Source organism: Parambassis ranga, chromosome 13, assembly GCF_900634625.1.
Source record: "Parambassis ranga chromosome 13, fParRan2.1, whole genome shotgun sequence".
In the NCBI taxonomy this organism is placed as follows: Eukaryota; Metazoa; Chordata; class Actinopteri; family Ambassidae; genus Parambassis; species Parambassis ranga.
Genome location: NC_041033.1, coordinates 11275149 through 11300986, shown reverse-complemented (window position 1 = coordinate 11300986; position 25838 = coordinate 11275149). Strand labels below are relative to the sequence as shown.

Here is a 25838-nt window from a genome sequence, read left to right as displayed (position 1 = left end):
AAAACTATTTATAAAAAAAAACTATAATATATAATAATAAAATTAAGCTAAAAATGCAAAGATGCAGTGAACAGAAATGTTCTTCTGCTCCTGTTTCTCCTGAGGAGAATTATATCCAACTGTGCAGAGTGCTGCTCCATGATTCATCCTGCAAGATCCCAGTCAGCGACTGAGGAAACGTTGCGTTAAATTAATACATTAGTTATTCTGTAATGGACCTCTGTATAACAATTACCATTAACACTCAATACATCTACTATTCTGACACTTCCCTCCTGGTTCTCAGTTTATGCACCATTTTAAATCACCCAACAAGAGGACTAAAAATAGAAGGAGGAGTATGAATATCAAGACGATATCTTGACATATTCTGTTTTAACACTGGGGCTATGTGTGTGTGTTTGGTGGGGCACTGTGCATAAAACATGTTTGCTCAGCAGTTTGTACGGCAGTTGATATTGCACAAGCCAGTTGGATGTCTGGTGAAAGATTCAGAGAGAAGTGAAAGCGTACACTGCTCCTGTCAGCCAGAGGAAATGATACATCCTCCATCTGAAATTCCTGCTCCACGCTGCAAAATGCTGTTAAGTTTGCTTCCACCTTCGATTTGGATATTTGCATTTTTCCCCACATCCTTCTCCAACATAACAGGCAGATAATCGTTTGTCCTTTTTGTTAGTGGAAAATCCCATAGCTCAGCTGTTCAGTGTGGAATCAGATTTACTGAATGAAACAAATTCTGAAGGAATAAAAAGTGACACAAGACAATCTTCCTTTTATAGGAAAATTTTAATAGTTATTCAATGTTCTACATTTTACAGTAAATATACAATTACAAACTTGGCTTAGTTATAGTACTAAGATCACTAACTGATCTTTAAAAAAAAAACCCTCAACAACAACAAAAAATAAAACATAAAAAAAAAATTTAAAACAGATTTACACTTCATATCACAAGCCTGACGCAGGTCCTTCACTCTGGACCAAATAGCTAACATACAATTCACTTCTCTCAACGCTGAACAGACGTTGGGCTTCAGTTTCAAACACAACCTTACGGTAACAGATATACCATAGCATGTGCAAACTGGGTACCAAACTAAAACTTCCAAAGATGGGGTTGTTCCTAATACTCGATCCGTGGAGGGATGCGAGTACACATTTTTTTTGGAAGACAAGGAATTTCCACTTTTTGCATCACATTTAGTGTCAAATTAAACTAGAAGAGATATTTCTCGACAAATTGAAACAAAAACAAAAAAAAGCTGCAGCAGAAACATCAAAGACATTTAAGAGCCTACTATTCACTGTGATAGTAGTGTTTTAATTTATACTCATGAAAAACTAAGACTTTGCAACTGCAAGGCAAAATAAAAAAAGAAGATAGGAGAGAGAAGGAGCGGGGAATGGAAGGAGAGGTGAATGTGTCTGGTCACATTTTCACTGTCAAAGCGAAAAGGCTCTGTATTAAAAATAATAATAATAAAAAAAAAAGTAATATGTTACAGGGGACAAGAAAGTTGTTAAATGACCCACAATTTGAGAGGTCTTTGCACTCCCCTCCTTCTCCCTCTTCTCTCCAAACACATCTAAGTGTTTAACTGCCCATTTTCACTTAAGTGCAAATTGAAATGAATGAGAGGCGAAGGAATGGCGTGAAGATGTTTAACCACCATGAAAGATGCTTCTCTATCCCAGAATGCTCTGTGGGTCTGAGCCACTATAAAAAAAAAACAGAATTAAAGTTTAAGAGCATTGGTCCATAGCCAGATTCTCCAAAAAAACATCGATTATGGTCTTTTATGGCGTTATGCCTTTAAAAAAAAAAAACAAAAAAAAGATCCCTAAATTCTCTCACTGCTCAAAATGTGACATCCAATGCTCCTTCTAGACTTGACTCGCTGGCAACATCTAGTGTTTAAAAAGTGTAGTAACACCAATGTCATAAATTGCAGCAGCTATCTAATCATATAATTCAACATGGGGGAAGTGAGGGTAGTAAAGGTCAGACTGATGGCACCAAATATAGGAAAAAAAGAGGTAAGAATGGAGCAAATAAATCACTTTGCACCCATGTCTGAATGGATGCAAAATGGCTACTGAAGGGGGTGTTGCGGCACAAAGTGAAAACAGGATCAACACAGAGGATACAAGAAAGATTAAATAAGTCAAGACAGGTAATATGCATTAACAACGTGAGAAACAGGACAGCAATAGGAAAACACAGATTTCACAGGAAGCTAGACAGAACAAGGACCCACCAGAAGAAACGAATATTTACTGAACAGCTGGGGTGAAATATGGCACAGAACCAAAGGGCATGGAGGCTTTTCAAGACACAATTCAGAACGGAAATGGAGAAGAAAGACGCAGTCCATTTCAGTTCTGCCATTCATCCTCTACTTCCTTCATCATCTGTAAATCCGGGAGTAAAAACATGGGAATTCTGGTGACAAGAAACTCCATGAGTCCTAAAGTTATTTACAGACCTTCTTCTCTCCCCTTACTGACACATGTAGAGGACAGAAATGCAGAAGAAGAGGTAAAAACATAACAAAAGCACAAACAGTAGCTGCCACACTGATGCAACCATGCTTAGTTAGAAATACATTACTGTACCACTTGCTGTATAAATATACTGCATGTTTTTTTTTAAACTTAGAAATCCAATGCTATAGTGAAATACACCTGAATATTATGCATACCCATAATGCTCAATTGATCAGAGGGAAAGAAGAAAAAAAGATTTCATTGAGAAATACTGATAAAAATAGTGGTTGGTTAAATAAATTCTAATGCGACGTAACACTACTGCTGTCGTAGGAAAACCCAGTTTAAATGAACAGAGACCTTGCATGGTGGGAGCATGTGTGACTCATCCGCCTCTCGTTATCATCCAAAATACATGAGTCACTTTTAAAAAAAAACAGGGTTCAAACACAGACGGTTTTCATCCGACAGCGGTGTTACATATTTTCTTGAGAATTAACCTACTAGTGTACAAACATCTGGACTAAGAATACCTCAAACACTCCATCTTATTGTTTTAATTATGATATAAATTGCTTCTCCCTCCATCTTGCACTACAAAGCCTAGGTACCTGTTACTTAGCATTAAATTATAGTAGTTATAGTCAAGTTTCTTTTTTCTTTTTTTAAATGTCTTATGTTGTGCAATATTTCCTCACAATGTTATTCAAAATTTTGATATGTTCTACTCTTCTTAGCAGTAATAATTATTGAATGGAGGCTGCATACAGAGCCTTGAATCCATATTCAAGAGATTACAACAATAAGCATTTCTTAAAAACAAAAAAAATCAATTCAAAATGCTGATAAAATAATTACTGTATGTTAACAGTTGGAGGCATTCCCTCTATTTTTATTGCAATAATCAAACCACTTCATCCACATACCCGTGCAGTAAATGCTTTTTTTTTTTTAATACCAATCTGTACTCTACAGGTCATGAAGTTGTGATTTGAGTCTGTTTTTTCTCCATAAATCCTGAAAAATGCCACAGGCCTTACCTAAATATTAAACCCCACCATCACCTCTACTACTACCCACACTTATATCTATTTCCTCCATCCAAGGACCAATAAACAAAGAGTGAGTGAAGTTAAGGATGACTGTACTCACATAAATATCTCACCCTCACATGCAGATTCTATTTCTGTAAATTGCAGGTCGTTACCATGACCATGGACCAGGTGCGTCACACACCATCTAGAAGCAAATTCTGTCAGAAGGTAGTAACATGTATAATCCTATTCTTCCATTAGCACATTCATCGCCCTGGCTGTTATCAATTAGTACTTCCATACATATGGCTAATAAGGACCTACTCATCTGGTTGCTTGTCAACAATCTGTGGTACCATTAAATGCCTACTGCTGTGTGTTATCCATCAGTGTCCCATCCGCTCCGATTATTTTCCTACTTCCTCATCATTTACTTATATATCTGTTGCTATTTGATTACGACCAGGCACAGCAGATGGTGTGTTACACAGAACCCCTGGGTTGCCCTAAAAAATTAAAAGAATATATAGCAGGAGATGTTTAATTAGATCTAGGAAAAGATCATGGCTGTGTTGAAAATCCATGCTTTCGTGCTAAAATCCCCTCAAGGCAAACGTGTCTGCATTATCTGTTAGTCTAACATGTGCATATGCACATAACCATAAGAGGAATCCAAAATGGTCTATGTAATTTTTTCCATTATCAGTCATAATACATGACATAATAATCATGTTAGACACCTATTAAATAGTTTTCAGCTGGTCAATTTGAATTTATCATCTGCAGGCTGTTTATTGGTCTTCGAATGGAAAAAATGGAGGAGGAAGAGATGATAAAAACAAAATCACAGCAAGATAATCAATGTACAATACATACAGTGCAAAAAATAGCCATCATGTTTGTGCAGTCACAAACTGAAATGTCTTGTACCTTGAAATAAAAAGACTGAGTCAATATGTCATCTCCTCCTCCTTCCTTGCCATCAGCTCTCCCTGCTCTCCTCTTCTCTCCTAGTGCCAACACAATCCCTTTAAAGTCCTTCTCTGCTGGCTGTATCTGCCATGCACACTCCCAGAAAAGCATGTACATGTTGCTGTGAGTGTGTTGATCAACGTAACTGGGAGGTACTGTACAGTAAGTGCCACTAAATGATCGTGTGTTGTCCAACACGCCACAGGAGCCCCTGTGAGTGTCTGCGTGTGTGTGTGCTTTGTGTGTGTGAGAGAAAGTGTGCATGACCGCCTATGCTGTTGACACATTAGTATTAATTTTTTTTTTTACAGATTTTAAAACCGACCTACACTAACCACATTTTAAAAAGCCGGCATTAGCCAAACAACCCCGAAATGTTCTCTAACTAGGTTAAGATTTGAATAGTATCACAACATACTAGCCTGCATAGTATGTAGCATGAAGTAGTTGTTTTGTAGTGTGTACTAGGTACAACATGGGCAAAATGGTACACACAGCATGATGGATAATGGTCGGTAGGTGCTTATAGCACTCACACAGAGACGTAACATTGGGAATGACAGACTGAATACTGCCGGACAGACAGCTACGAGCTGGAAGACAACTTAGATCAAACGGAAAATCAAAGGCAAATTGGGAAAAAAAAGAGAAGATGAGGAACCAAGGTAGGAAAAACAGAAGACAGGAAATTCAGCCGAGTGTGGTAAACAGAACATATAAAAACAACCCTGAAAAAAAAACGAAATAATTCTAATTATGTTAAAACCCTGTGCTGATATCTAGTCGTTAGAAAATTTGGCAGCATAAGTCAATAAGTCTTTGTGACTGATGGAGATGATATGAACAATAAGTGCCCAATATTTTCCAGCCAACTGAGCAGCAGCAGCAGGCAGGACCACACACACCAGCACAACACAGATAACAGGAGCAACTGACACCGTGTTTGGTCAAGAGTCCTTCTGGAGTTCCAATGACAGACTCGGCAAAAGAAAAATGAGGAAATAGTAAAATAAAAATACCCATACAAAATAAGGTAATGACTGGTTGGCAAATGAACAGAGAAAAAAAATAATAAAAAATAAAAGCAGCTTTTGTAAAAACGTTAAGAGAATGTCGCATAATAACATTAATAGTAAAGTGGCTGTTGCACTTTAGTTTTGTTCTTGCAGACAGGTGCAGAGTTCCCGCGGTTACCGATGGGAGCTCGTGTAAGATTTGAGCAGTTGCATACGATGGTGGACTCCAGATCTGGTGGGAAAGAGGAGCAGAGGTACACATTGGTGAGTGATTTAAGACTGCCCCAGACCTCTGAGGAGAAAAGAAATGTTAGGCAGCACAGTTTGTTTAAGTCTAAAGAGAACAGAGGACAAAAAGAGGAATAAAAAGGAGAAGAAGAAGAGGTGGAGGAGAAAATCTGAAAATGAAAGCATGCAGCAGAAGGGCAGACACTCACATGATGGGTGGGCTCTACCAGTGAGGCGGTACATAGCTGTACCCAGGTGTCCCTTGGGGCCTGTAGGTTGGCACAGTAACTGGGTGTGCGCCAATCGGGGCGTGCTGGGGCGTTGTAAGCAGAGTTCCTGTGTAAAGTTAAAACATGAATGAAACTATTGCCCTACATAGTTACCTCTTATTGTTTTGGTGCACCAGTTCTTGCATATATTAACAAAGATTTCAGTGTGTTCTTGGTTCAGGTCCTACCTGCACTCATGGCCATGGTCGTCCCAGCTACCATTCCCATGGCAGCCATGCCGTTGTTGCGAGGGGCGGGTACAGGGACTGGGGCAGGGTAGAGGGCTGTGGAGGGGATGCTGTTAGGCTGCACCACAGTGGTGTGATGGATCACATGTGGCTGAGCAGCATACACTGGCTGGGTATAGTAAGCTCCCTGTCAGGACAAAACAGAGGAAAAGCCACGGTGACAATCTATGTGTGGTCACATCAGTGTTTAATTTATTAATCATATTATAAAATTTGAACTACAGAATAAAGAACTGTATTTTTTACTACAAGAACAAGAACTGCCAATTGTTCTTCCAGATTTACAGCAACAAATTACAAGAGAACAGAACGATGGCCTTGTTGTCTTATCATGTGTGTTTTTGTAGCAGCATCTCAAACACAGCCACTGTTTGTCAAACTATTGACAGTCTGGTTGTTATCTGTGGAAATCTACAAGATCAAATAAACAGTCAATTCAAATTAAAAGTTAAATCTGTATTAACTATTTACAGTTTTATATGCCTATAAAACTGTCAAGTCAGGCAAGCTGCACAGAAGAGAAAACCATGCGACACAGAGATACCTAAAGAAATTGATCATATCCATGCTTGTTTGCTAAAATTAGTTAACTGCTGAAATGACTACACCTGATGGCTTCTTACTGCACAGTAAAGTGACAGTGAAACAGTGCTTACAAGTGGTGCTACCAGGACAGCAGGTGCAACAACAAAACTGATCAACAGTTTTCAGCAGCAAAATAATGTCTCTTTGAGACAATGCTGGTGCTTACCTGTGTGTATAGGTTCTGCTGAGGGTAGGCACTGCGGATGGGGTACATAGCTGTCGGGTATGGGGTTGGGGTTGGAGTGTAGGGAGGAGGAGCTCCATTTGACTGAGTGGGGGGCACTTTGTAAGGAGTTCCTGCTTGAGTATATCCTAAAAACCAGGTACAGAGAAGGGAGATGAGGGGAGAGAGGAAAGATGGTTTAGTAATGATATATGTCTTTCACGTCAGTTCTACACTGAACACAAGCTGAATGTCAAATGGACGCAACACATTATCTGATACTTAAACGCTGCTGTTGGATCTTATCAAGAAACCACGAGCCAGCAAAACTGAGTTATATATAGTTATAAATAATACTAGATCAATTTGCAGCTTAGCTTCCCCACATTTTAATGAGATTCAACAGACGAGGGCTGCTGCTGTCTGTTAATGGGATTTAACTCCCTCATTTAGCTGGTCTAAACCAGTGAAGGCATCTGGTTTAGACCACTGCATTTATACTGTATCTGGTTTGCTCTTTGTGGTGTAGTACCACTGATCAGCCACCTGGAGGAGCCTGAAGGTCAAACATGCTACTAGCTAGTCTCTGCTGTGGAGCTTATGAAAGCCCTTTTCTCACACAAGGACAAGGGAACAAAGAGATGCTGGAGCTGCTCTGTGTTCAAAAAGTCTCTGTGTATGTGTGCATACTCTCACACTCATTCTGTGCTCTAACATGCATGCAGGGCATTAAAGGACAATGGTGTGTGACAATTACACAAAAGCCCTGCTGACAGAAAACAGTTCGTCTATTCAACGGTCTTGAGAAATAATGACCAAGACACATTTCTAATCGGATATAGCTGGCTTGTGCGGCAATTCTTTCCTGTCGTGGATACAAAATATAAACATTTTAATTACTTTCACCATACATTAGGATGAGAAAAAGACTGCAGTGGAGCAATACCAACAGCTTCAATAAAGAGGTTCTGGTTTTTTGGCCTTGCCTACCTTGCATACCTGATATTTTGTTAGACTTCCAAAAGATAAAACCTAAATCTCAGGGAGGGGTCGAGAGAAGAAAGCTTCAAAAGCAGCAAGGATGAACTCTTCAACCCCCCTCCTGCCTTTGTAACATGCTCAACATTCAAGAGAATAGGAAACAATGAAAGCAGCTTATTATCTCCAACTTAATTTTAATTAAGACCTTCCAAAAAGATGTTTAGTTTTGAAAACATTTTAATTAATTTAGAGGCATTCAGAACATATTTACATGATTTACTATAGTTTTTATAAATGATATAAAACATACCACCCTTCTCTCTGCTGCATCTTAAAAAGGAGCATTTTGATATAACTGTTTTAATATTTATCAAATCCTCTTTTATTCCCCACAGCTCATTTTTTATTCAGTGTTTGTTGGTTAGTCTTGTGAGCCTAAAGTAAGATATTTTTAAAAATTGTTTATCAAGCGTCACAGGCTCTCCTCCTTTTTTGGATTTTTATTGTATTACTGTGTAATTATCTTGTATTGTACTACAAGTGATGACGCTGCTTCTGCTTCTGCTTCTTGATGCTTACAGAAAGATCAAAGAAATCGTAATTACTCATTTTATATCAATACAGACATATTGTATTTGGACAACACTGAGACCCCCCCCCCATCCACTGCTGAGACTAGACACTGAACCCCAGCTGAACACACACATGCTGCTATACAGCCTCTGGGAGTATAGCAGCTGCTACTGGCTAGTTTCCTACTTCTTTACCATTTAAGCCCTTTAGGCTGGAGATCACCACTTCAGCCACACTGCCTTCAAATTACTCCAGTCAGTGCGGGGCTCTAAACAACCTTCAAACTGCATAAGTGAACGTAATATTATTACATCTGCAACAAAATATAAGCACACATGACTTAAGCAATTATTAAATATCGAGGGAAACAATATTTGATTCAGGGTAAGTGTGCAAAATAAACACATCTATTGAAAGCAGCCATAATGCAGCGAGCAGTAATGGATCCTCTCAACAAGAAATTAAAATTTCATCAGTGCGTAATTTATTCATCACATTAAGTGTTAGACCAGCCTTAACCTAAACACTGACTAACTTTCATTTCACACCAACACATTACTCAACTGCTTTTCCACAGTGTGATCTGAATGATTACTCACCAGGAGGATGAATTTATTCAGGATAAATTGGAGGTGCACTTAGAGGCTGTTGAATGTCGTTTATGTTTTAGATTTATAAATCATTATTTTGACACAGTAACAACCTTTATCGCTACCAAAGTAAAAACAGCAGCTTTGGCCTCAGCTCATAGTAAGAATTTATTTCAATAGATAAAACCCAACTATGGACTTTATTTTATAGTTTTATTTTATAAAACCAAATACCTAACTTCTAAGATAACAGATAGAAATCTGATGCCGTTTTGTAAAACCATCTGCTTACTGGCGTGTTTCTGTGTGCAAAACTTTGACTTGAAATTGACTAAACACCCAAACATTACCATGGTCATCAGAGGGTCCGTGTGTTTTAGAGCTTACCTGGTGGATACCCAGGACTGCCTGTTTGATAGAGGTTGGGTGTATAGGTGGGAGCCGTGGCAGGATACCCTCCTGGATAACCTAAGACAAGAAGAGAAGATATTAGAAATCATAGCTTAATGAGCAGACAGGGCAACAGACACACACCACAGAGACCCTCCCCAACAATCACATACACATCCGCAGACACAGGTAGGGGAGTATGTGGTTTGAAGCAGGATGTGCACAGATGGCGCTCATTAAAAAAAATGTCTGCACCAATAACACAGTCGGCTGAATGCGTCTTACATACACCAATTTGGCAGACAAGACACACCTGCCAATATGGTGTGGGAGGAGATAAATTCAGAAACATTAGCAATGCATGCAGACACGTGCAAGGGGGAGCACGCACACATCCTCTTGTGCGTCATAAATTACGTGTTGAGCAAAAAGAAGCCGATTTGACCTCAGAAACCGCTTTCTCTGATAAAAGGTGCGGGTTGGACAGAGTGAGACACAAAGAGGAAGGAGAGAGGAAGCAGCACAAAGTGAGGAGAAAGAATCTAAGTGCTGCTCACTTCTCGCTGCTTGCTATTATTGGCAGACAGTCTCAGGGATGATCTGTTCTGTAGCCCAGAGCCTTTTCTATATCTAGCTTTGGCTGCTGTAGGTTGAGCTACAGTAAGATGCAAAAAAATATCTGCATATAAACTGCAGTGGAGTTTTAAGTATGCGATGGTTAATCACACATTTCAGGAGTCTGGAATTTGCCAATTAATCACGTTTCAGCACAAAGATGTGAGATATACAATGTTAATGTTTACAAAATATATAGAATATTATCACTGCAGTCATTTTTTTTATATCTTTCACTGTAAATGGATGATGGGTGAGGACTGCTGGGATGGAAAGAGATGGACTCTGTGACTGAGAATGACTATTAGTACTTCTGATCAAAGCTGGACATGACAAAAACCTGAGCCTAATGCAGTCATTTGACCCAGAAATGAATGCAGTCTCACCCGATCTCAATGCAGACAAATGCCAGATATTTTTAATTTTAGGTAGCGTTTTAATGTGCTTTACAGAAACCCAGAGTCCTTCGAATACTGCTGCACTATAAAGTTATAATAGCTAAAGGGTTTTGAAAACACTGACATCACCCAGGTTGCTCTCACAGTCCATTCTGCAGGAAAGATTGATGTTCTCACTTGAGTTGGGCAAAGATGTCCCTGACTTCACTCAACACTTTTTCATGTCCTACTCCCTTTTGTTTAGCATCCTCCATTCAGCTGATGCAACCTTGGTTCTACTCGTTTGTGGCAATAAGTGCATATGATTGAACAACTCAGATTTTTGTGACCCACTGCTGTAAAGCTTCTCCAGTACTGTAGCAACCAGATGGGGCCAATCATTTCCGAGGATTACTAGAACATCATGTACGCCAAAACAGAACCGTAATTAGTATTAAATACCTGTTCTCTGGATAAAAACTATGGTCAGTCCCTTTCCCCCTTTTTTGCCTTATGGAAATTGCTGAACAACTTTGGTGCTCTTAATGTAAAACCCTTGTGTGACACAGCTATGGATATTAGTCTTACCTGTAAAGGCCATGTTCTTGGGGTTTCCATATGGAGTGCCAGGCTGAACAGGGCTGTAGACTGGATTCATAGCTGAAGATAACCTGTTCTTACTGAGACAGACAGAAAGAAATGGAAAGTGTAAAAGAGAGAGGAGAGGGTTTCCAGAAGACAGAAGAAAAAAATACAGAAAGAGACATAAGCCATGTAAATTGGAAAGAAATTGTTACGATTATCAAGCACACACACACTCATCACACACATTAATCCCAAACTCTGATTCTTAAGGCGACATCCATTTGAAGGATTTTGCCAGCATGCAACAAAAATCAAGTCCCATGAATCCTCACCCTCAAGTAGGCTCAACATAAGCATGCTTAAAAAACATAGCATGTTGGAATAAAAAATAAACGCCAACGTACTGAAGGAAAAGCACAAGAACGCACGGATCCAACGAAAAATAGTGGTTTGGTTTCCTATGTGGCATTTAATGCCACTCTACTAGTGGCTGACAATAAATTAGGGTGCTTGAAACGGCTGGGGTGAAGGTACCGAATAATACCGCCATTTATGTCCCACAGGGCATCTTTCTCCACGGACAAAAAGACCTCCATCATTTCAACTTACCTGATCATTGAGAACACGGGCCTGTGAAACTGTGTATGTGTTTGTGCATGTGCATGTGTGTGAGTGAGGGTGCATGCGTGCCCCGTACCTCTTGTGCGTGTCTGGTTGATACATGAAACTGAATTTGTCTGTGGGATGCCCGCTCGCCATTCTTGCTGTATGCAAATGAGGAAGTGGAAGTGGATATGCAAATCTGAAATTAAAACAGCGAGAGGTCATGATTACAATGAACACAGGAAAAGGAGAAAATAAATGAAAAACAGCAAAAAAGCAAGCACCAGTGCAACAGCAAATGGTTAGTGATAGCAGCAGGAGTAGACAGTGATCAGACTGACTGACTGTTTGTGGTAAGTGCTGTGACTATCTGCCAATTAATGCTTTTAATAACTGTGCTAAAGACAAATTTTTGCTTCTGTTGTTGTGTATACTGTGCACAAAGCAATGTATTTGTAGTAGTGTGTTACTAATTCCTGTGTTTGTGGAGCACTGAATGAAGTGTGCATCTAAGTGAGAGTGATCCATGGGTATGAAGGTGCATATAGTGTACATATGTGATGTGCAAAACAACCAATACAAGCAGCAAAGCAAATATCATTACAGCCAATGAGAAAGCACAACACACCCTGTAAGCGGGCAAGTGACAGGAGAACAAAAGAAGAGGACACAAACAGAACAAAATAAAGTACAAAAAAACCAACTGCACCAAGCCATGAGTAAGCATGATCCAGTACACACATGAGCCAGGACCACAGGTATAGCACAAACATAGAGCAGAACGACTGAGGAGTAAAAAAAAGAGAGAGAGAAGGTGCATGTGAACTGTGTGTTATTTGAGTTCATGTTTATCTCGTGCTAATAGGACTTTGTGTGTGATGGCAATGATCAGGCCAGTTCTGTCTGGTTTTACATGTGGATCCGCTGTGTGCTCAAACAGTTGAAAGGCAGCACATCACCCAGTCATCATATACTGAAAATTACAATTTCTATCTCTTGTGCAAATAAACATTTGTGAATTGAACAAAAGAAAATCTGAACCAATGCGTCCTGAGCTTGTGCTTCACAGTCGGTTAAAAACTAACAGACACAAACCCTTTACGGGATTATAGCTCCAGTGTTATAATTCCTGGGCATACACTGTGCTGTGGTGATGCCATCCGGCACTCAGTGACAATTCAAATTAGGCAAGGAAGCCATTTAAAGCTTGGTCCAGGAGCTCTGACACCAAAATGTCTAAAGACACTGACAAATGAATACAAGCAAAAACATGTGGGTGCAGTCGCTTTTAAGCCTTGTTGCGCATGAAAACTAGTGCATGTGTGTTTGTGGGTGTGTAGAACAACAACAGTAGTGAAACGTCAGCTCAGGTTCATTACTCAAATTCATGTCTCGCAGCAAAAGAATATCTCAGGGGGATTGATTAATCTATTGCTGAAGACATCTAAAAGTACATTTTTCATTAATCTGCTGTATCTTCTGAGTTTCTTCCACACTGCTCTCCTGTATCATTAGTTTTTTTTCCACCTCAGTTAATCACATCTCTACATGCAAACTAGCATTTTGATTACAACAAAATTAAACCAGAGCTCTCATTATAGCAACTGCCAAATTTAAAAAATAGGATCTATAATTATCCCACAACATCTTTCCCACTTAAGGAATATGTTTCTATTTGGCATGCACAGTACATAAAAACTCCAACACAGCCATGTTAACAACCGAAACTGTGCTTTGAGATGGATGGCCACTTTAGCTTGGTATAATGTTTATAGCATTCACTACACTGATGTTAGTGCACTAAATGTTTTGTGCTACACACAAAGTAAATTGTATGCCAATGGGAATTTGACATAACGTAGTTTTGGTTGGGTTGAACTTTTCACAAAAAAATGACTACATTTACCTGCACAAAATATTTTACCACCTTCTGGAAAATTCAATGTTGCAGAAATCCATATTTTGTAAGAGCTCTTTTCCCTCAGAATTGATAATATATTGCTCCTACAGAGGCCATACTTGTGCATTTACAAACATACAAACCAGCCAAATGGGCACGCCGGTAGTGTGTAATCAGAGGTATGCCTTCTTCAGTGGACACAAAAACAAAGTCCTGCCTTTCTGACTTGTACTTTTCCCATCAAGGCGCTTCACGGGGAATATGCAGCTCACATATTGAGAACAATAATGACAGACAAAATAATTTGTTTGTTAAGGGGTTGATAGTCTGAAGGTTATACCAAATTATCTATTTCAAAACCACAAATGCATATCTCATGGTGGAATCTGAGGGTTTATTCTCAAGAAACAGAAATGCTGGCATTAAAAAACATGTTTATTACCTCAATTTTTGTTGCTCTGATTAGCAAACCAAACCCTCAAATTATAGTAGCCATTTAAGAGCTTACCAATCTGGCAGTTCACACAAACTAAGTTGTGAATGAGTGAGGGAACAAAACCCAGTAGCACATGGGACAGGTGGCTATACTAACCCCGAGGACTATTCTCAACACACATACAAATACCCAATTACAGCCGTGCATGAATAGAGTAGCACGGACTGGTGTGTTCATCCGTTCCTGTGCATCTGTGTGGGAGTGCGGGAAAGGTGATGAAAAGTGAATGGGTGAGAACAAGAGGGGCACCACCACAATGTGTCTAATGAGGGAGTGCATGAGGAACAGAGGAAAGCAGAAACGCATGTGATGAGGGGGAGTGTCCAACCACAACTCCCTTTGTTTTTCTACTCCTAAAAAGAGCCATTTTCGAACCGGAGGACATTCTGTTCGACAGAGGACATTTACCATACAGTGAGACAGAGAGACTACAGATTGATTTGTATGCCAAAAACAAGTGGATGCATTTAATTGCTGTTCTAGTTTCATGTCCTTTAATGCATATTACATTAAGAAATTGTCAAAACCATCCACGCCATTAGTAACTACTACCGACTTACTTTAGCTTTAGCATAATGAGTTTTGCTACACTGACAAAATTCCATTTCCGATCATGTTCTGTGTCAAAACACAGAACATACAACAATAATAAAAAAAACAATGAATTCACTTCACAAAAGCCCTGCATTCATTAACTAGTAAAATAATAAATGTCAACCTAATAAAAAAAAACCTGATATTGGGCTGCACTATTATATGAACATTAAATATTTCTCTAATTATGTAAAAACCCTTTCCAAAATAAATGTACCACCGTCTTTCTTTTCTTCATAATGTATTCATTTGAATCTAGATTTGTACTTTCTGTGCTGGTATACAGACACTTTGTTATAACCTGCTGGCTCTTTTTGTACCATATGATTTATTTGTTGCATAAGTCTTCTTGATATGAGCACACCTGACTGTGAAGACAGCAGGGCTTGCTGCTGTGTAACATCTCCCCATAAATCAAAGCACAGCTGCTAAAGGACAACTGACAGTGACGATCAAACTGCACGTGTGATGTGACAGTTCTCGGCCGTCAGCAGGTACACTTTCCTATAGATTATCAAACCAACGATCAAGCTGCCATGTACGTCTCTGAAAGAGCCTTAATATTGAATATGAGGTCACCTAATTCTCCTCATACCTGTCTATGAGATTTCTAACATTAAAGTTACAGTTAGTGACACACTCTGTATCCAATTCAGAGATAGGGATATCAGACCATCAACATCTAGCTGCAAGTACAATATTTTGTTAAATGTTTCACCAACCAATGATTTACATATGTCAAAAAATGCTCACCAAAATTTACTAAAACCCTAACTTTATGATATTCAACAATTTTGTATGCAATTTTAACTTTACAAATTAATAAACAAGTTGTTTTCTTTTCTAAAATATACTGCAGAATTTAACCAATCGATAGATAAGGCAGCAATGGTCCAGGCAGTGGACTGGGAATGCTCTCATTGTCTCACACACAGCGCAAGGATTTATTCACTGCCAACAGACATTATTAAGGAGACCTCCCTGCTCCCTGGCTTAACCCGAGTTATTTTTCAGGACTTTGTTAAGCTTAAAGTCTATTAGTGGGACTTCATTTTGGCTGACCTCACAAGCTATAGCCTCAAGGCCTAAGTACAAAAAAACAGCAAGCCTCCATGCTTACAGAGCTGGAATTTTTGTGTGTGTCGGTCTTTTCAAATACTTGCAGATTGTGACAGTTCGATTCAAAGCTTGCATATTAAATTTGTGTTAATACCAATATGAGCAAACAATAATGTTGGCTGCACTCCATAAAGGGAGAGTCCTGCAGCCTGGGGGGGGGGGGGCCCTGAAGAGGTAATAATGAGGGGAGGGGGAGGAGGGAAGGATTGTGAAAGAACAAACCACACACACACTCACACACAAAAAGACCTACCATTCCTGGAGAACATGTACAATACAACACAACCCCCACACCGACTCTATCCTCCCACATAATACCTCACCAGGCATCTACTCTTTTAAGCAACAAATCAAAACTGGTGGGCGTTATCACACTCCGGCACAGGAGAGAATAGAACGAAATGACTTTTTTTTTTTTTTTTTTTTTTTTAATTCTACAGAAAGAATTCTACTTGGGTCATATTAAAAGGAAACAGAAAGAAAAAGACAATAACTTACTGAGTCTAATGTGGATTCAACATTTTACAAGCTTAACAAATGTGAAATTTTCTGTCTCTTTTAATGGCCAACTAATAAAACCTATAGTTTGGGGGCTGTTGGCCAATAAAAACAATTATACTAATAAGATTCTGTTTTAAACAATCAGCATTTCACAACAAAGATCTTTATTTTTCTAGTCGAGTAGTTGAGAGAAATCCTAACTACAGCACATCTAACAAAACACAAGTCACAGTAATAGCGCTATCACGATGATGCAACTGATATCCATTACCAAATCAAAATCCATGATCTGAGGCAGTGTGATGGAATCCCTGATGAAATCCCTCTTGCCTTCCACACAATCAGACCTGCCCTGCAGCAATGAGCTCCAAACAGCTCTGGGCTATTTTAGATCTAGGACAGCACGATACACTTTGGGACAGCATCTCCCCTTTTTCTCTGCGCAGCTTCGTTGTCCTCCTCCGCCTCTATTCTCCGTTCCAAAATCATCTCATCAGTCACACACCTCACTCCTCCTGGATTATGTGACAATATTGTGCCATCCCACTGAAAATGCAAAATGATTTTCACGCACCAAAGCCTATACCCAATTGAATAAACATGATTTAACCTTATCCATTTATGGAGATTTCTACCCCTGCTGTGGTCCTTGGTTACTTATCACAAATTTAGAACTACATTATTGTTAAAAATACATTTTTCTTCAGTTGTTACCCTACCACAGTCACATTGAGAGGGCAAATTACTATAAATTCTTTGTCACTTTTTAAAGATCAAACGTGACAAAAAAAAATTGGCTCGAGTATTACATATTTTGATATAATAATTTTGTCATGGTAACAAAGTTACAGTCTGTGGTGCAGTTTTTAAATTCTAAAACATTAATAGGATCACCTGTGCCGAGGTTAAAAATAAATAAACAGAGTCCTTAATTAAAGGTGTTGATTAGCATTTTCTGCCTGACTTTTCTTAAAGGGAGTATAAAGTAATGACTCATTATTAGTTCTGATATAAACTAAGGAACTGCATCATTAAGAGCAGGGCAGAACAATGCTGGAAACAAGCCTAGAAGTCTATATCCATGCTAATCGCTGAGTGAGACTTCAGCACTCATTACACAGCACAGCAGACAACAAAAGTGTGGGATTGATGACAAATGGAGTGGAAAGTCTGCCCAGCAGACATCTATAGATACAGAGCTAACATTCATTTAGACATGCAACAAGTCTAGAATTTGTATTCTAAAGCAGCTTGTGGTGATGTCAAATTTGTCTCTTGTATTCAGCTCAACAAAGAGGGGAGCACCAACGGATTAAAATACTGGAGGACATATCTCATTGCAGAAATGGCCAAACAATGTGCATATGGCTTGTTTTTACTTGATTTTTGTGGAGCTGGGAGTAAATTAACCAAAGATAACTGCTGTGTGAAAGGTGCCCTATAAAAGTGGCCCATTAGCAGAAGAGAAAGGATAACTGCCATGTGTTACAAGTGCACCCTCAACACAATTGTAAGCAGTACTTACAATAGCAGTATACAGACACTCGTGCATCCCTTGACTGCGTTATATGTTTACATCTAAAAAAAATTCTTTATGTCATTTCAACTTTTTTTGCCAACAAGTCATGCATACTGACGAAAGGCACAATCTAATTTAGTTTGATTTTTTACATTTTTAACAATGCATATTAGCACACATCATTATATATTTTTCAGGTTATAATAAGCCGTGTCACTGCCACTGGATTCAAATTGAAAGGCAGTGAGAAAACACAGGCACACAATGCACACACGTAACATACAGCTTTATGAGCTAGGACTTGGCATTTAAACCCAAGATAAACAATCAATACCTCCAGGCAATATTAACAGCCAGCAGGCATTATTACCTGCAGTGGAGGTGGGACTCAACAAATACACGAGAAAAAGAAAAGCCCATCATTGGAGTTAAAATAGCAGCCTGTAATATTTCACCGTCTCTGCACAAAATTGCTGTTATTAATGAGCGGGGCCTTAAATGCCACTCACTCCTCTCTTTCCTCAGTGGCTGCACTCTACATTACTTGTAGACATGTACGCAGGCAAAAGACAAGTGAGATTCGTCAGCCAACAGTCACATGTTGATTGTAGTTTGTTTTAGAGCTTGTCAGCACAGCGGAGGTAAAGTCAAACAAGCACACGCTGCTTGAATAATCAATAATTATTACATCTTTGTTGTGGTTTGATGAGGAAACTCACAAGCATCCCTGGCAACACACAATCACAGTTCGACAACAAACACAATACCAGGAACCTGGAACAAAAACAACGAAAGATTTTGAAGCCATAATTAAATTATTGTTTACACCGGTGTTTTTCCTGTCTGCTGTGAAAATGGTCCACTGAAGCAGCAGCCCAGGTGTCATCTAAATCCTGGTTATGTGACTATACCTGAGTTGTTAAGTGCATTTTTTTTTCTTAAAAATAAATGAACAGCAGCTACTGACAGTAGCACAAGTGAGATAAGCATATAACTTCTCAGACATAATCTCATCTGTGCCCTCACAAAAAAAACTGAGGGACTGAATGCAGTAGCCCTGAGGGTGGCTGCCGTCTGTAAGCATTTCATTCTCTTATCTGTGATGTACAAATCATTAAGGGCTTCAAACCACACAGGAATTAAGTGCTGAAAAGACAACAGTCTGTTATAGACCCACTGACTGTCGTAACATTAAGTGACTCCAGCTTTCAATAGTCTGACGGTTTTATAGCGGCACAGCCCACCATTCACACACACCAGTCTGAGCTCACCACCAATATGCCACCCACCCCCTTCCTCTAGCATGGCAGACAGGGGTCACCTTAGACTGTAGCTTAAGCTAGAAAATACTGTACATTAAGCACTTTGATCGACAATGAACTGGGTTCACAGCATCACAGTTTTTTTTATATAAATACCAATTCTTATCCTGTCAAAAATATTGATGCATTTCAAATGCCAACAATGCCTGTGAAGGTTTCATAAAGGACCACTGTCCTGGCTTCATTATGTCCATGAAATCCTGCTCAATGCTTCTTCACTATTAAACAAACCAACTTTGCTTGTAAAATCGATGACAAATGTTGTGATTACAAAAAGGCAAAAAGTCACTTATCTTGGTAAAAACCACAATACTGAAAGTCTATCATGGATGGAGCAGTGTGCGTGTGCTACATAATACTTAAACTGCACATAGTTTACTCACAATGTGTTGCTCTGGTGAGGGCCAAGAACTTTAGTATCCCTTTAGACAGATAAGGATTCTTGAATTAAATGGGATTAACAGTCAGTGACTAAAGGAAGTAATCCCTTCCCCCCAAAAAGAGATGATGACAAGAGCATTCATTTCACTGATAAACACCAGTCAAGAGAAGAACAAAAGTGACCCTTCAGCATTTGGAGTAATCTGAATTGATCTTGTATTCTGGGTGAGAAACTAAATCCTCTCCTACAATAGGAAACCTCCTTTGATGCAAAAATATGTTTCTTTATTGATAAAAATCTCATATTTAGTTACTGACATACAGCTTGTGACTGTTTTTTCCTAGAGGCAACTGATGATGAAATTATCAAAATGAATCTACAGATTGCACAATAAGCAAAGTTACAGGCACGATTCACTACAATGTAAACCTCACAGTAGCTGGAGTCATCTTGTAACTGAACCTTCAGAGAAACTAACAATTTATAATAAAAAAAACATGCATTAGTGATGAGGCTAACCCTGTAAACCTTACATATGTAGAATAAAAACACCCTCTCGATAATATTTTTTTATATCTTACATCATCTACAAAGCAAATAAAACACTCAAACGACTTCTTCATGGCGCAGGCTGTAGCCCGGAGGACGCAGGCTTTTGATTTTACCACCACATCAGTGGTTAATATGTAGTTATATCACTCGGAGTATGGCATGCACTGGCAGTGCACTGCATACCACAGATAGCAAGCAACGCCAAAACAGCGATGGTTGAACAAAAATGGTCACACTCAAACAAGCTTAAGACACCATTTTGAAAATCCACTGATTTTCAGATATCAACTCCGAGATGCCATCTTGCCAATTATCACCAGATTAGCTACCGTTCGCATGGCGTTTCAACCATTCCGAAGCACTCCATGCAGGAATCTGTACGGGTCACATAATACTAACGTTAGCCTAGCTTGCATGCTAGTCCGAAAAGACAACCGCTAACCCGCCGTAGCATCCCCTGCATCCCTCAGCACACGCTACTCAAAACGCTAATTAGCAAGCTAGCCGAGGCGAGATTAGCAAAGGACATTGTAAAGGACTTACGGCAGGTCAGACCAGACTGTGACGGAAAACAACAACTGCTAATTTCTCCACCTAGTTCCAAACAACTAAAGTTAAAAAAGCCTTACCAATGCTAATACCAGTTTGATTCCGCTGTTTAAGCTAGCTGTTTAGCTTAGCCCGCTAGTCCCCCACTGTAGCCACCGCGGAGGACAATTGACGGGATACGGAGGAAAAAAAGAACAACTAGCAAGTCAACACATGGACGTTCCTGTCCTCCGTAATAAAAAGGGTACAAGACTTACCAAAGTCACTCGGTCGAACAAAAAGAAAACAGATTCCCCGTGTGCGTACGTGCTCGGTTCCGTGTGTCTGCTCTGCCTCGGATCGGTGCGGACTGCCTCTGCTACAACAGCGTTTTGTCGGGCCAGTGGCGCTCGGAAGACAGCTTTCACCCGAAGAGACGGCCACCGTGTGGGGGATGGGGATGCACTGCCGGGAGGGAGGGAGGGAGGGAGGGAGGGATGCAGGGATGCAAGGAGAGAGGAGGGGGCCCCGACCCACTGATAATGTAAAGTGGAGAGGCTCTGATAAATAGCCCGATAGTATGGATATCTGACGGGTAGTCTAACAAATAGAAAAGCGGATCTTATCTGTTTATTGTCACTGCCAGCCACTCAATAATAGAGCATTACAGGCCGGTGTAAACCAACTATTATAGGCTATTGTACGTATTATTATTATTGTTATCGCACAGTTATTGTACGTATTGTTATTGTTATTGCACAGTTATTGTATGTCTATAAAGCTGTCATGTATTGTCAAGCTGAAAAGTGTGTTATTTGGTCAGCAGCAGCACTGTAGGTTCTGGAGCGGTACTGCAGTATACATCACCATTTAGTTTGGTCAGACATTTCTCATGTAGTAATACAATTCAGTTTAGGAATACAGTCACAGGTATGGAACCTATAAACAAAATTATATTCTTCTTTTTAGGCATTTGTCACACATTAGTGTCAGAGTAGATGTGTAAACAAGTCCAGTTTGGTATTTTTTTATCATGTTCATTCCTGCAATTTAACATAAATGTTAAACAAAACATAAACAATGACATAAACATAAACAACATTGGTTTTGTGTCATTTAATCGCAAACTGCACTTGAAAGTTCACTTTCATCAGTTGAAATGGATTCTTGCTTCATGTAATTTGTTTTTCTCCACAGCAATACAGCGCCACTCAGTGGTGACACAAAGCACCAGCACACACGGCCTCATGCTCCTAACAACAGATCACAAACTCAATTCAGTATTCTGCCATAAATGTTATTCTTTTCTATTTATATATTTATATATTTATTATTTATCCCATCTATCTATTTTATTTAAAAAATATTTTAAAATTGCACCTAGTATGCATTAAATGTTCTCATAATAATCAAATCTTGGGTTGAAATAATGCTATTGATCTGCTATCTATTTGAATGGATGAATGAATGACACACAGGATTTATAAACAAGCCATTTTAGCCTACATTACTTTTGAATGGTCACCGTTAATTGGTCACACACTCTGCCTGTCAAAGAAAGAGCACTACAGTTCCCAGGAGCCATTGCGCCTTCATAGCTAGCACAAACAAAGGGCTGCTTATACGCACATAGCTGGAGGGGTTTAAGAAGGACAAAACTGTGTGATTCTGAGAAACACGATAATTCTACTTAAACGCGATGTTAGACAATGTTACACGTAAGAGAAAAAAAACAAAGGGCGCAAGTCCTCGCGTGATTTCACGTCTCCGGAAGTAAGAACGGCATGAGAGAGCTGTCCGAGGTGCTGACACTGTGAGTACAGCTGCTTCTGTCTATATATATATATTCACATGTATTCTACCTATTAACATGATCTTATGTCTGAATAAACATTAATAACTGATGTACATACAATGTAGGGGTGGTGCAATCTCTTTACTTGACTTACATGTGTGTGTGTGTCTCTCTCTCTCTCACACACACACACACACAGACACACACTCACAATCACATAGCATGTGCTAATATCAGTTTCAGACCTACATGAAATTATTAATAAATATGATTAAATCTGATTTTGGCCAGATGGATGAACATCAAGAGTTATCATCCTCCCCAACTGACACCCATAACCCCAGCAATTGCAAACCTGGCAGTGCTCCAGAGTGCAACGGGGTCCCAGAGCGCCAGACGCTGCTGCGGGTGTCTGAGTCTCATGGACTGCAGCTCCTGGGCATGCTCAGATCGCTCAGGGAGAGAGGCTTGTTGTTTGACTTCACTATTAAGGTCCAGGGGCACACCTTTCCCTGTCATCGCTGTGTCCTCGCTGCATGTAGTGATTTCTTCAGGTATCTATCTGTCTTTCTATCTTTCTGCAGTATCCATCTATCTGCAAATATCATGTGTCTCTGCTCTGTGTTAAGGGCCATGTTTGAGGTGGATATGCGAGAGCGTGACGATGGTTCAGTAACACTGGGTAACCAGTGTCCAGTGGTTGTGGGATCCTTCTTGGATTTTGCCTACTCAGGAGAGACACTAATTACCGAAAGCAATGTAGACATGTTGTTTCAGCTTGCATCGTTTCTGCAGGTAGGAGTGCAGCCTTTTTGTCATCCTCTTTGCACAGTACATTTTTATAATACATTTGTACACATATGTATCCACTGATTTCTGTGCTGTTGTGTCTTCAGGTCTCAGTCCTCTCCAAAGCATGCAGTGACTTCCTGATAGGCACCATGGATCTTTGTAACTGTCTGTCCCTCTTGTCACTGGCTGAAGCGTACGGCTCAGTCTCTCTCCTGTGTAGTGCCAATGAGTTTGTGGTCCAGAACTTTATTGACCTTTTCAAAACCCAGGACTTCCTGGATATGCAGGTGATGTACCAATTACTGAGTCACTTTCTTGGTCTCTAGTCTGACTGATTGAGTTACACTGGGAAAAAACAGGTGACTTTGATACAGATGAGCTGTATCTTTGGTTAAGATATCTTAAGTCTTAATTTAAATTGTGGTTGAGTGTGACTGTGGGGCTTTGAAGCTTCTGTAGCTGTGAGGTATGTTGGGGAGAACTCATTTAACTGCTTGTTTCAGGTGAATGTCTTGGAAGCCTGTCTAAGGTCAGATGCTCTAAACGTGCCCAGTGAGGAGGCAGTGGTGATGGCACTTCTTAGATGGATCCGGCACAATCTACAGGAAAGACAGAAGCTGTTTCCAGGATTGTTGTCTCTAACCCGACTGCACCATCTGCCTGCACCTGCACTAAAGGTACAAGCTGGTTGTATTCATTTGATTTACAATTTGCTGAAGGTATTTTCTAGAGTATTACAGCCCCTCTCTTCATCAGACTTTGCAGGAGTCAGACACTCTCCTCTCTGACGATGAGTCATGTCTCGCCCTGCTGTCAGAAGCACGGAGCAGACAGATACAGTATGATGGCCTTCTCACTGATGCCAGGCCTGCCACCACACAGAGCTACATCTACATTCACAAGACGGAGGAGAATGGTGAGATCCGCCACACTTTCTGCTACTGTCTGGAAACGGACCAATGGAAAGAGCTGGGAACAGGGCATGGAGAGGAGGCAGCCACATTACCCGATCCACCAGGGTCTTATCTAACCAGCTATGCTGAGAAGGTACATTATGTACAACAGTTTGTTAATTGGTTAACCAGCCTAACCTTGGTGTGATTTAATATAAAGACATTCATTTTCATTTCATTTCATTTCATAAAACTAAAAAAGCAAAAATCAGAACAACTTTTATCAAATTTTTAGTTTTAAATCTTAACTTATTTTTTCCTTATTGATTACAGATGTTCGTCACGGGTGGTTGTCAGGGTAACTGTTGCAGAGCAATACGTCTCCATGTTGCTGAACCATTCCATGATGCCACTGATGAGGTTTGGTGCTTTTGTCCTGTGACTTTAACCTGCAAACCTGCACCAGCCATGCTGAAGCCCAGAACCATGCACGCTGCTGTGACCTGCCTGGACCGATTGTATGTGATCGGTGGACGGACCAAAGGGTCTAGAGGAGGTGCTCCTAGTCTGCTGGAGGTAACGGTGGTTTCTCTATTCATTAGTTGGTTGGTTAAATTAGAATCAGGAAATAGCCATTTTCTTTCCTCTCTTCCAGGTGGAGTATTATGACCCTTTGACTCAGACCTGGTCATCTGTCAGCCCACTGCCCACTGCCATCTTCTATCCTGAGGCTAGCGCTTGTGGCAATATTATCTACACACTGGGGTCAGAGGTGGAGATCACTGACTCCTTTAACCCCTCACTTGACTGCTTTTTCCAGTATGACGCCCAACTGGACCAGTGGAGCCGCCTGGTGGCTGAGTTCGGCCAGTTTTTCCACGCTACGCTGGTCAAAGCTGTGTCAATTAATAATACGCTGCACCTCTGTGACCTGTCAACTTACAAGGTGAGCCAGCAGATAACCTGTATTGCCATCTGAAAACATTAAATGACTTGCATAATACAGGAGGTATTCACAAGTGTACCTTTCTTCCATGTAGGTCTACAGTTTTTGTCCAGAGACATGTGTTTGGAAGGGTGAAGGATCATTTGAATGTGCTGGGTTCAATGCTGGAGCAGTGGGTTTGCGAGACAGAATCTACATTCTGGGTGGAGACTACTCACCTGATGAGATCACAGATGAAGTTCAAGTAAGACAGAAGATTTCCCCTTTTCATCCAAAGAAGCTGCAGACATGTTTCTGAGTTGCTGTAATACAATTTCTAATGTAATTTATACCCAACCTATGCCCTTCTATTATATTTAGAAAGGATAATTTTCTTGATCTGTGTGTTTTCTTGTTTTTTTGTGCAGGTGTTCTACAGTGGGAGGAGCCAATGGGAAGAAGTAGCACCCATGCCCAGAGCGCTCACTGAGTTCCACTGCCAGCTCATCAGCTTCAACAGATACAGAGACCCGTGGGGGGACACAACATGATGCACCACACACACACACAGCATTTGAACCTGTGTGCATGATGGACAACTAATACTTCATGAGAAAATGATCTGTTCGTCTTCAACTAACACCCTGTCTCTTTTCATAGATCATGATGACTTAAGTGCACCAGAGCCAAATTAGTTTTTATTTAAAGTAAGTTTGATCCTTAAAATTGTACGTGAGGCACCTGCTGTCATATGATCTTTGTTCTGTCAATCTAAATATTGCCCCTCCCATGGAGGAACCC

General features: G+C 40.0%; 2 protein-coding genes across 3 annotated transcripts; one reads left to right on the top strand and one right to left on the bottom strand.

Annotated features, from left to right (window-relative positions):
- Positions 1–770: 770 nt before the first annotated feature.
- Positions 771–21077, bottom strand: fam168a (family with sequence similarity 168 member A). 2 transcript variants are annotated; one of them, XM_028419596.1, is made up of 8 exons: positions 20911–21077; positions 11814–11918; positions 11120–11211; positions 9537–9617; positions 7009–7154; positions 6198–6384; positions 5950–6076; positions 771–5744 (listed from the first exon to the last, which is right to left on the bottom strand). In XM_028419596.1, exons 2-7 carry the CDS (start codon positions 11873–11875, stop codon positions 5964–5966), a joined length of 681 nt encoding a protein of 226 aa, XP_028275397.1. In that variant the 5' UTR covers positions 11876–11918; positions 20911–21077; the 3' UTR covers positions 771–5744; positions 5950–5963. The 2 variants fall into 2 exon arrangements, with proteins under 2 accessions (XP_028275397.1, XP_028275398.1); XM_028419597.1 differs by lacking the exon at positions 11814–11918.
- A 1979-nt stretch (positions 21078–23056) lies between these two features.
- kbtbd3 (kelch repeat and BTB (POZ) domain containing 3) lies at positions 23057–25604 on the top strand. Its single transcript, XM_028420190.1, has 8 exons — positions 23057–23222; positions 23324–23506; positions 23723–23950; positions 24015–24266; positions 24446–24688; positions 24768–25058; positions 25153–25302; positions 25466–25604. Exons 1-8 carry the CDS (start codon positions 23061–23063, stop codon positions 25586–25588), a joined length of 1632 nt encoding a protein of 543 aa, XP_028275991.1. The 5' UTR covers positions 23057–23060; the 3' UTR covers positions 25589–25604.
- The last annotated feature ends 234 nt before the right edge of the window (positions 25605–25838 follow it).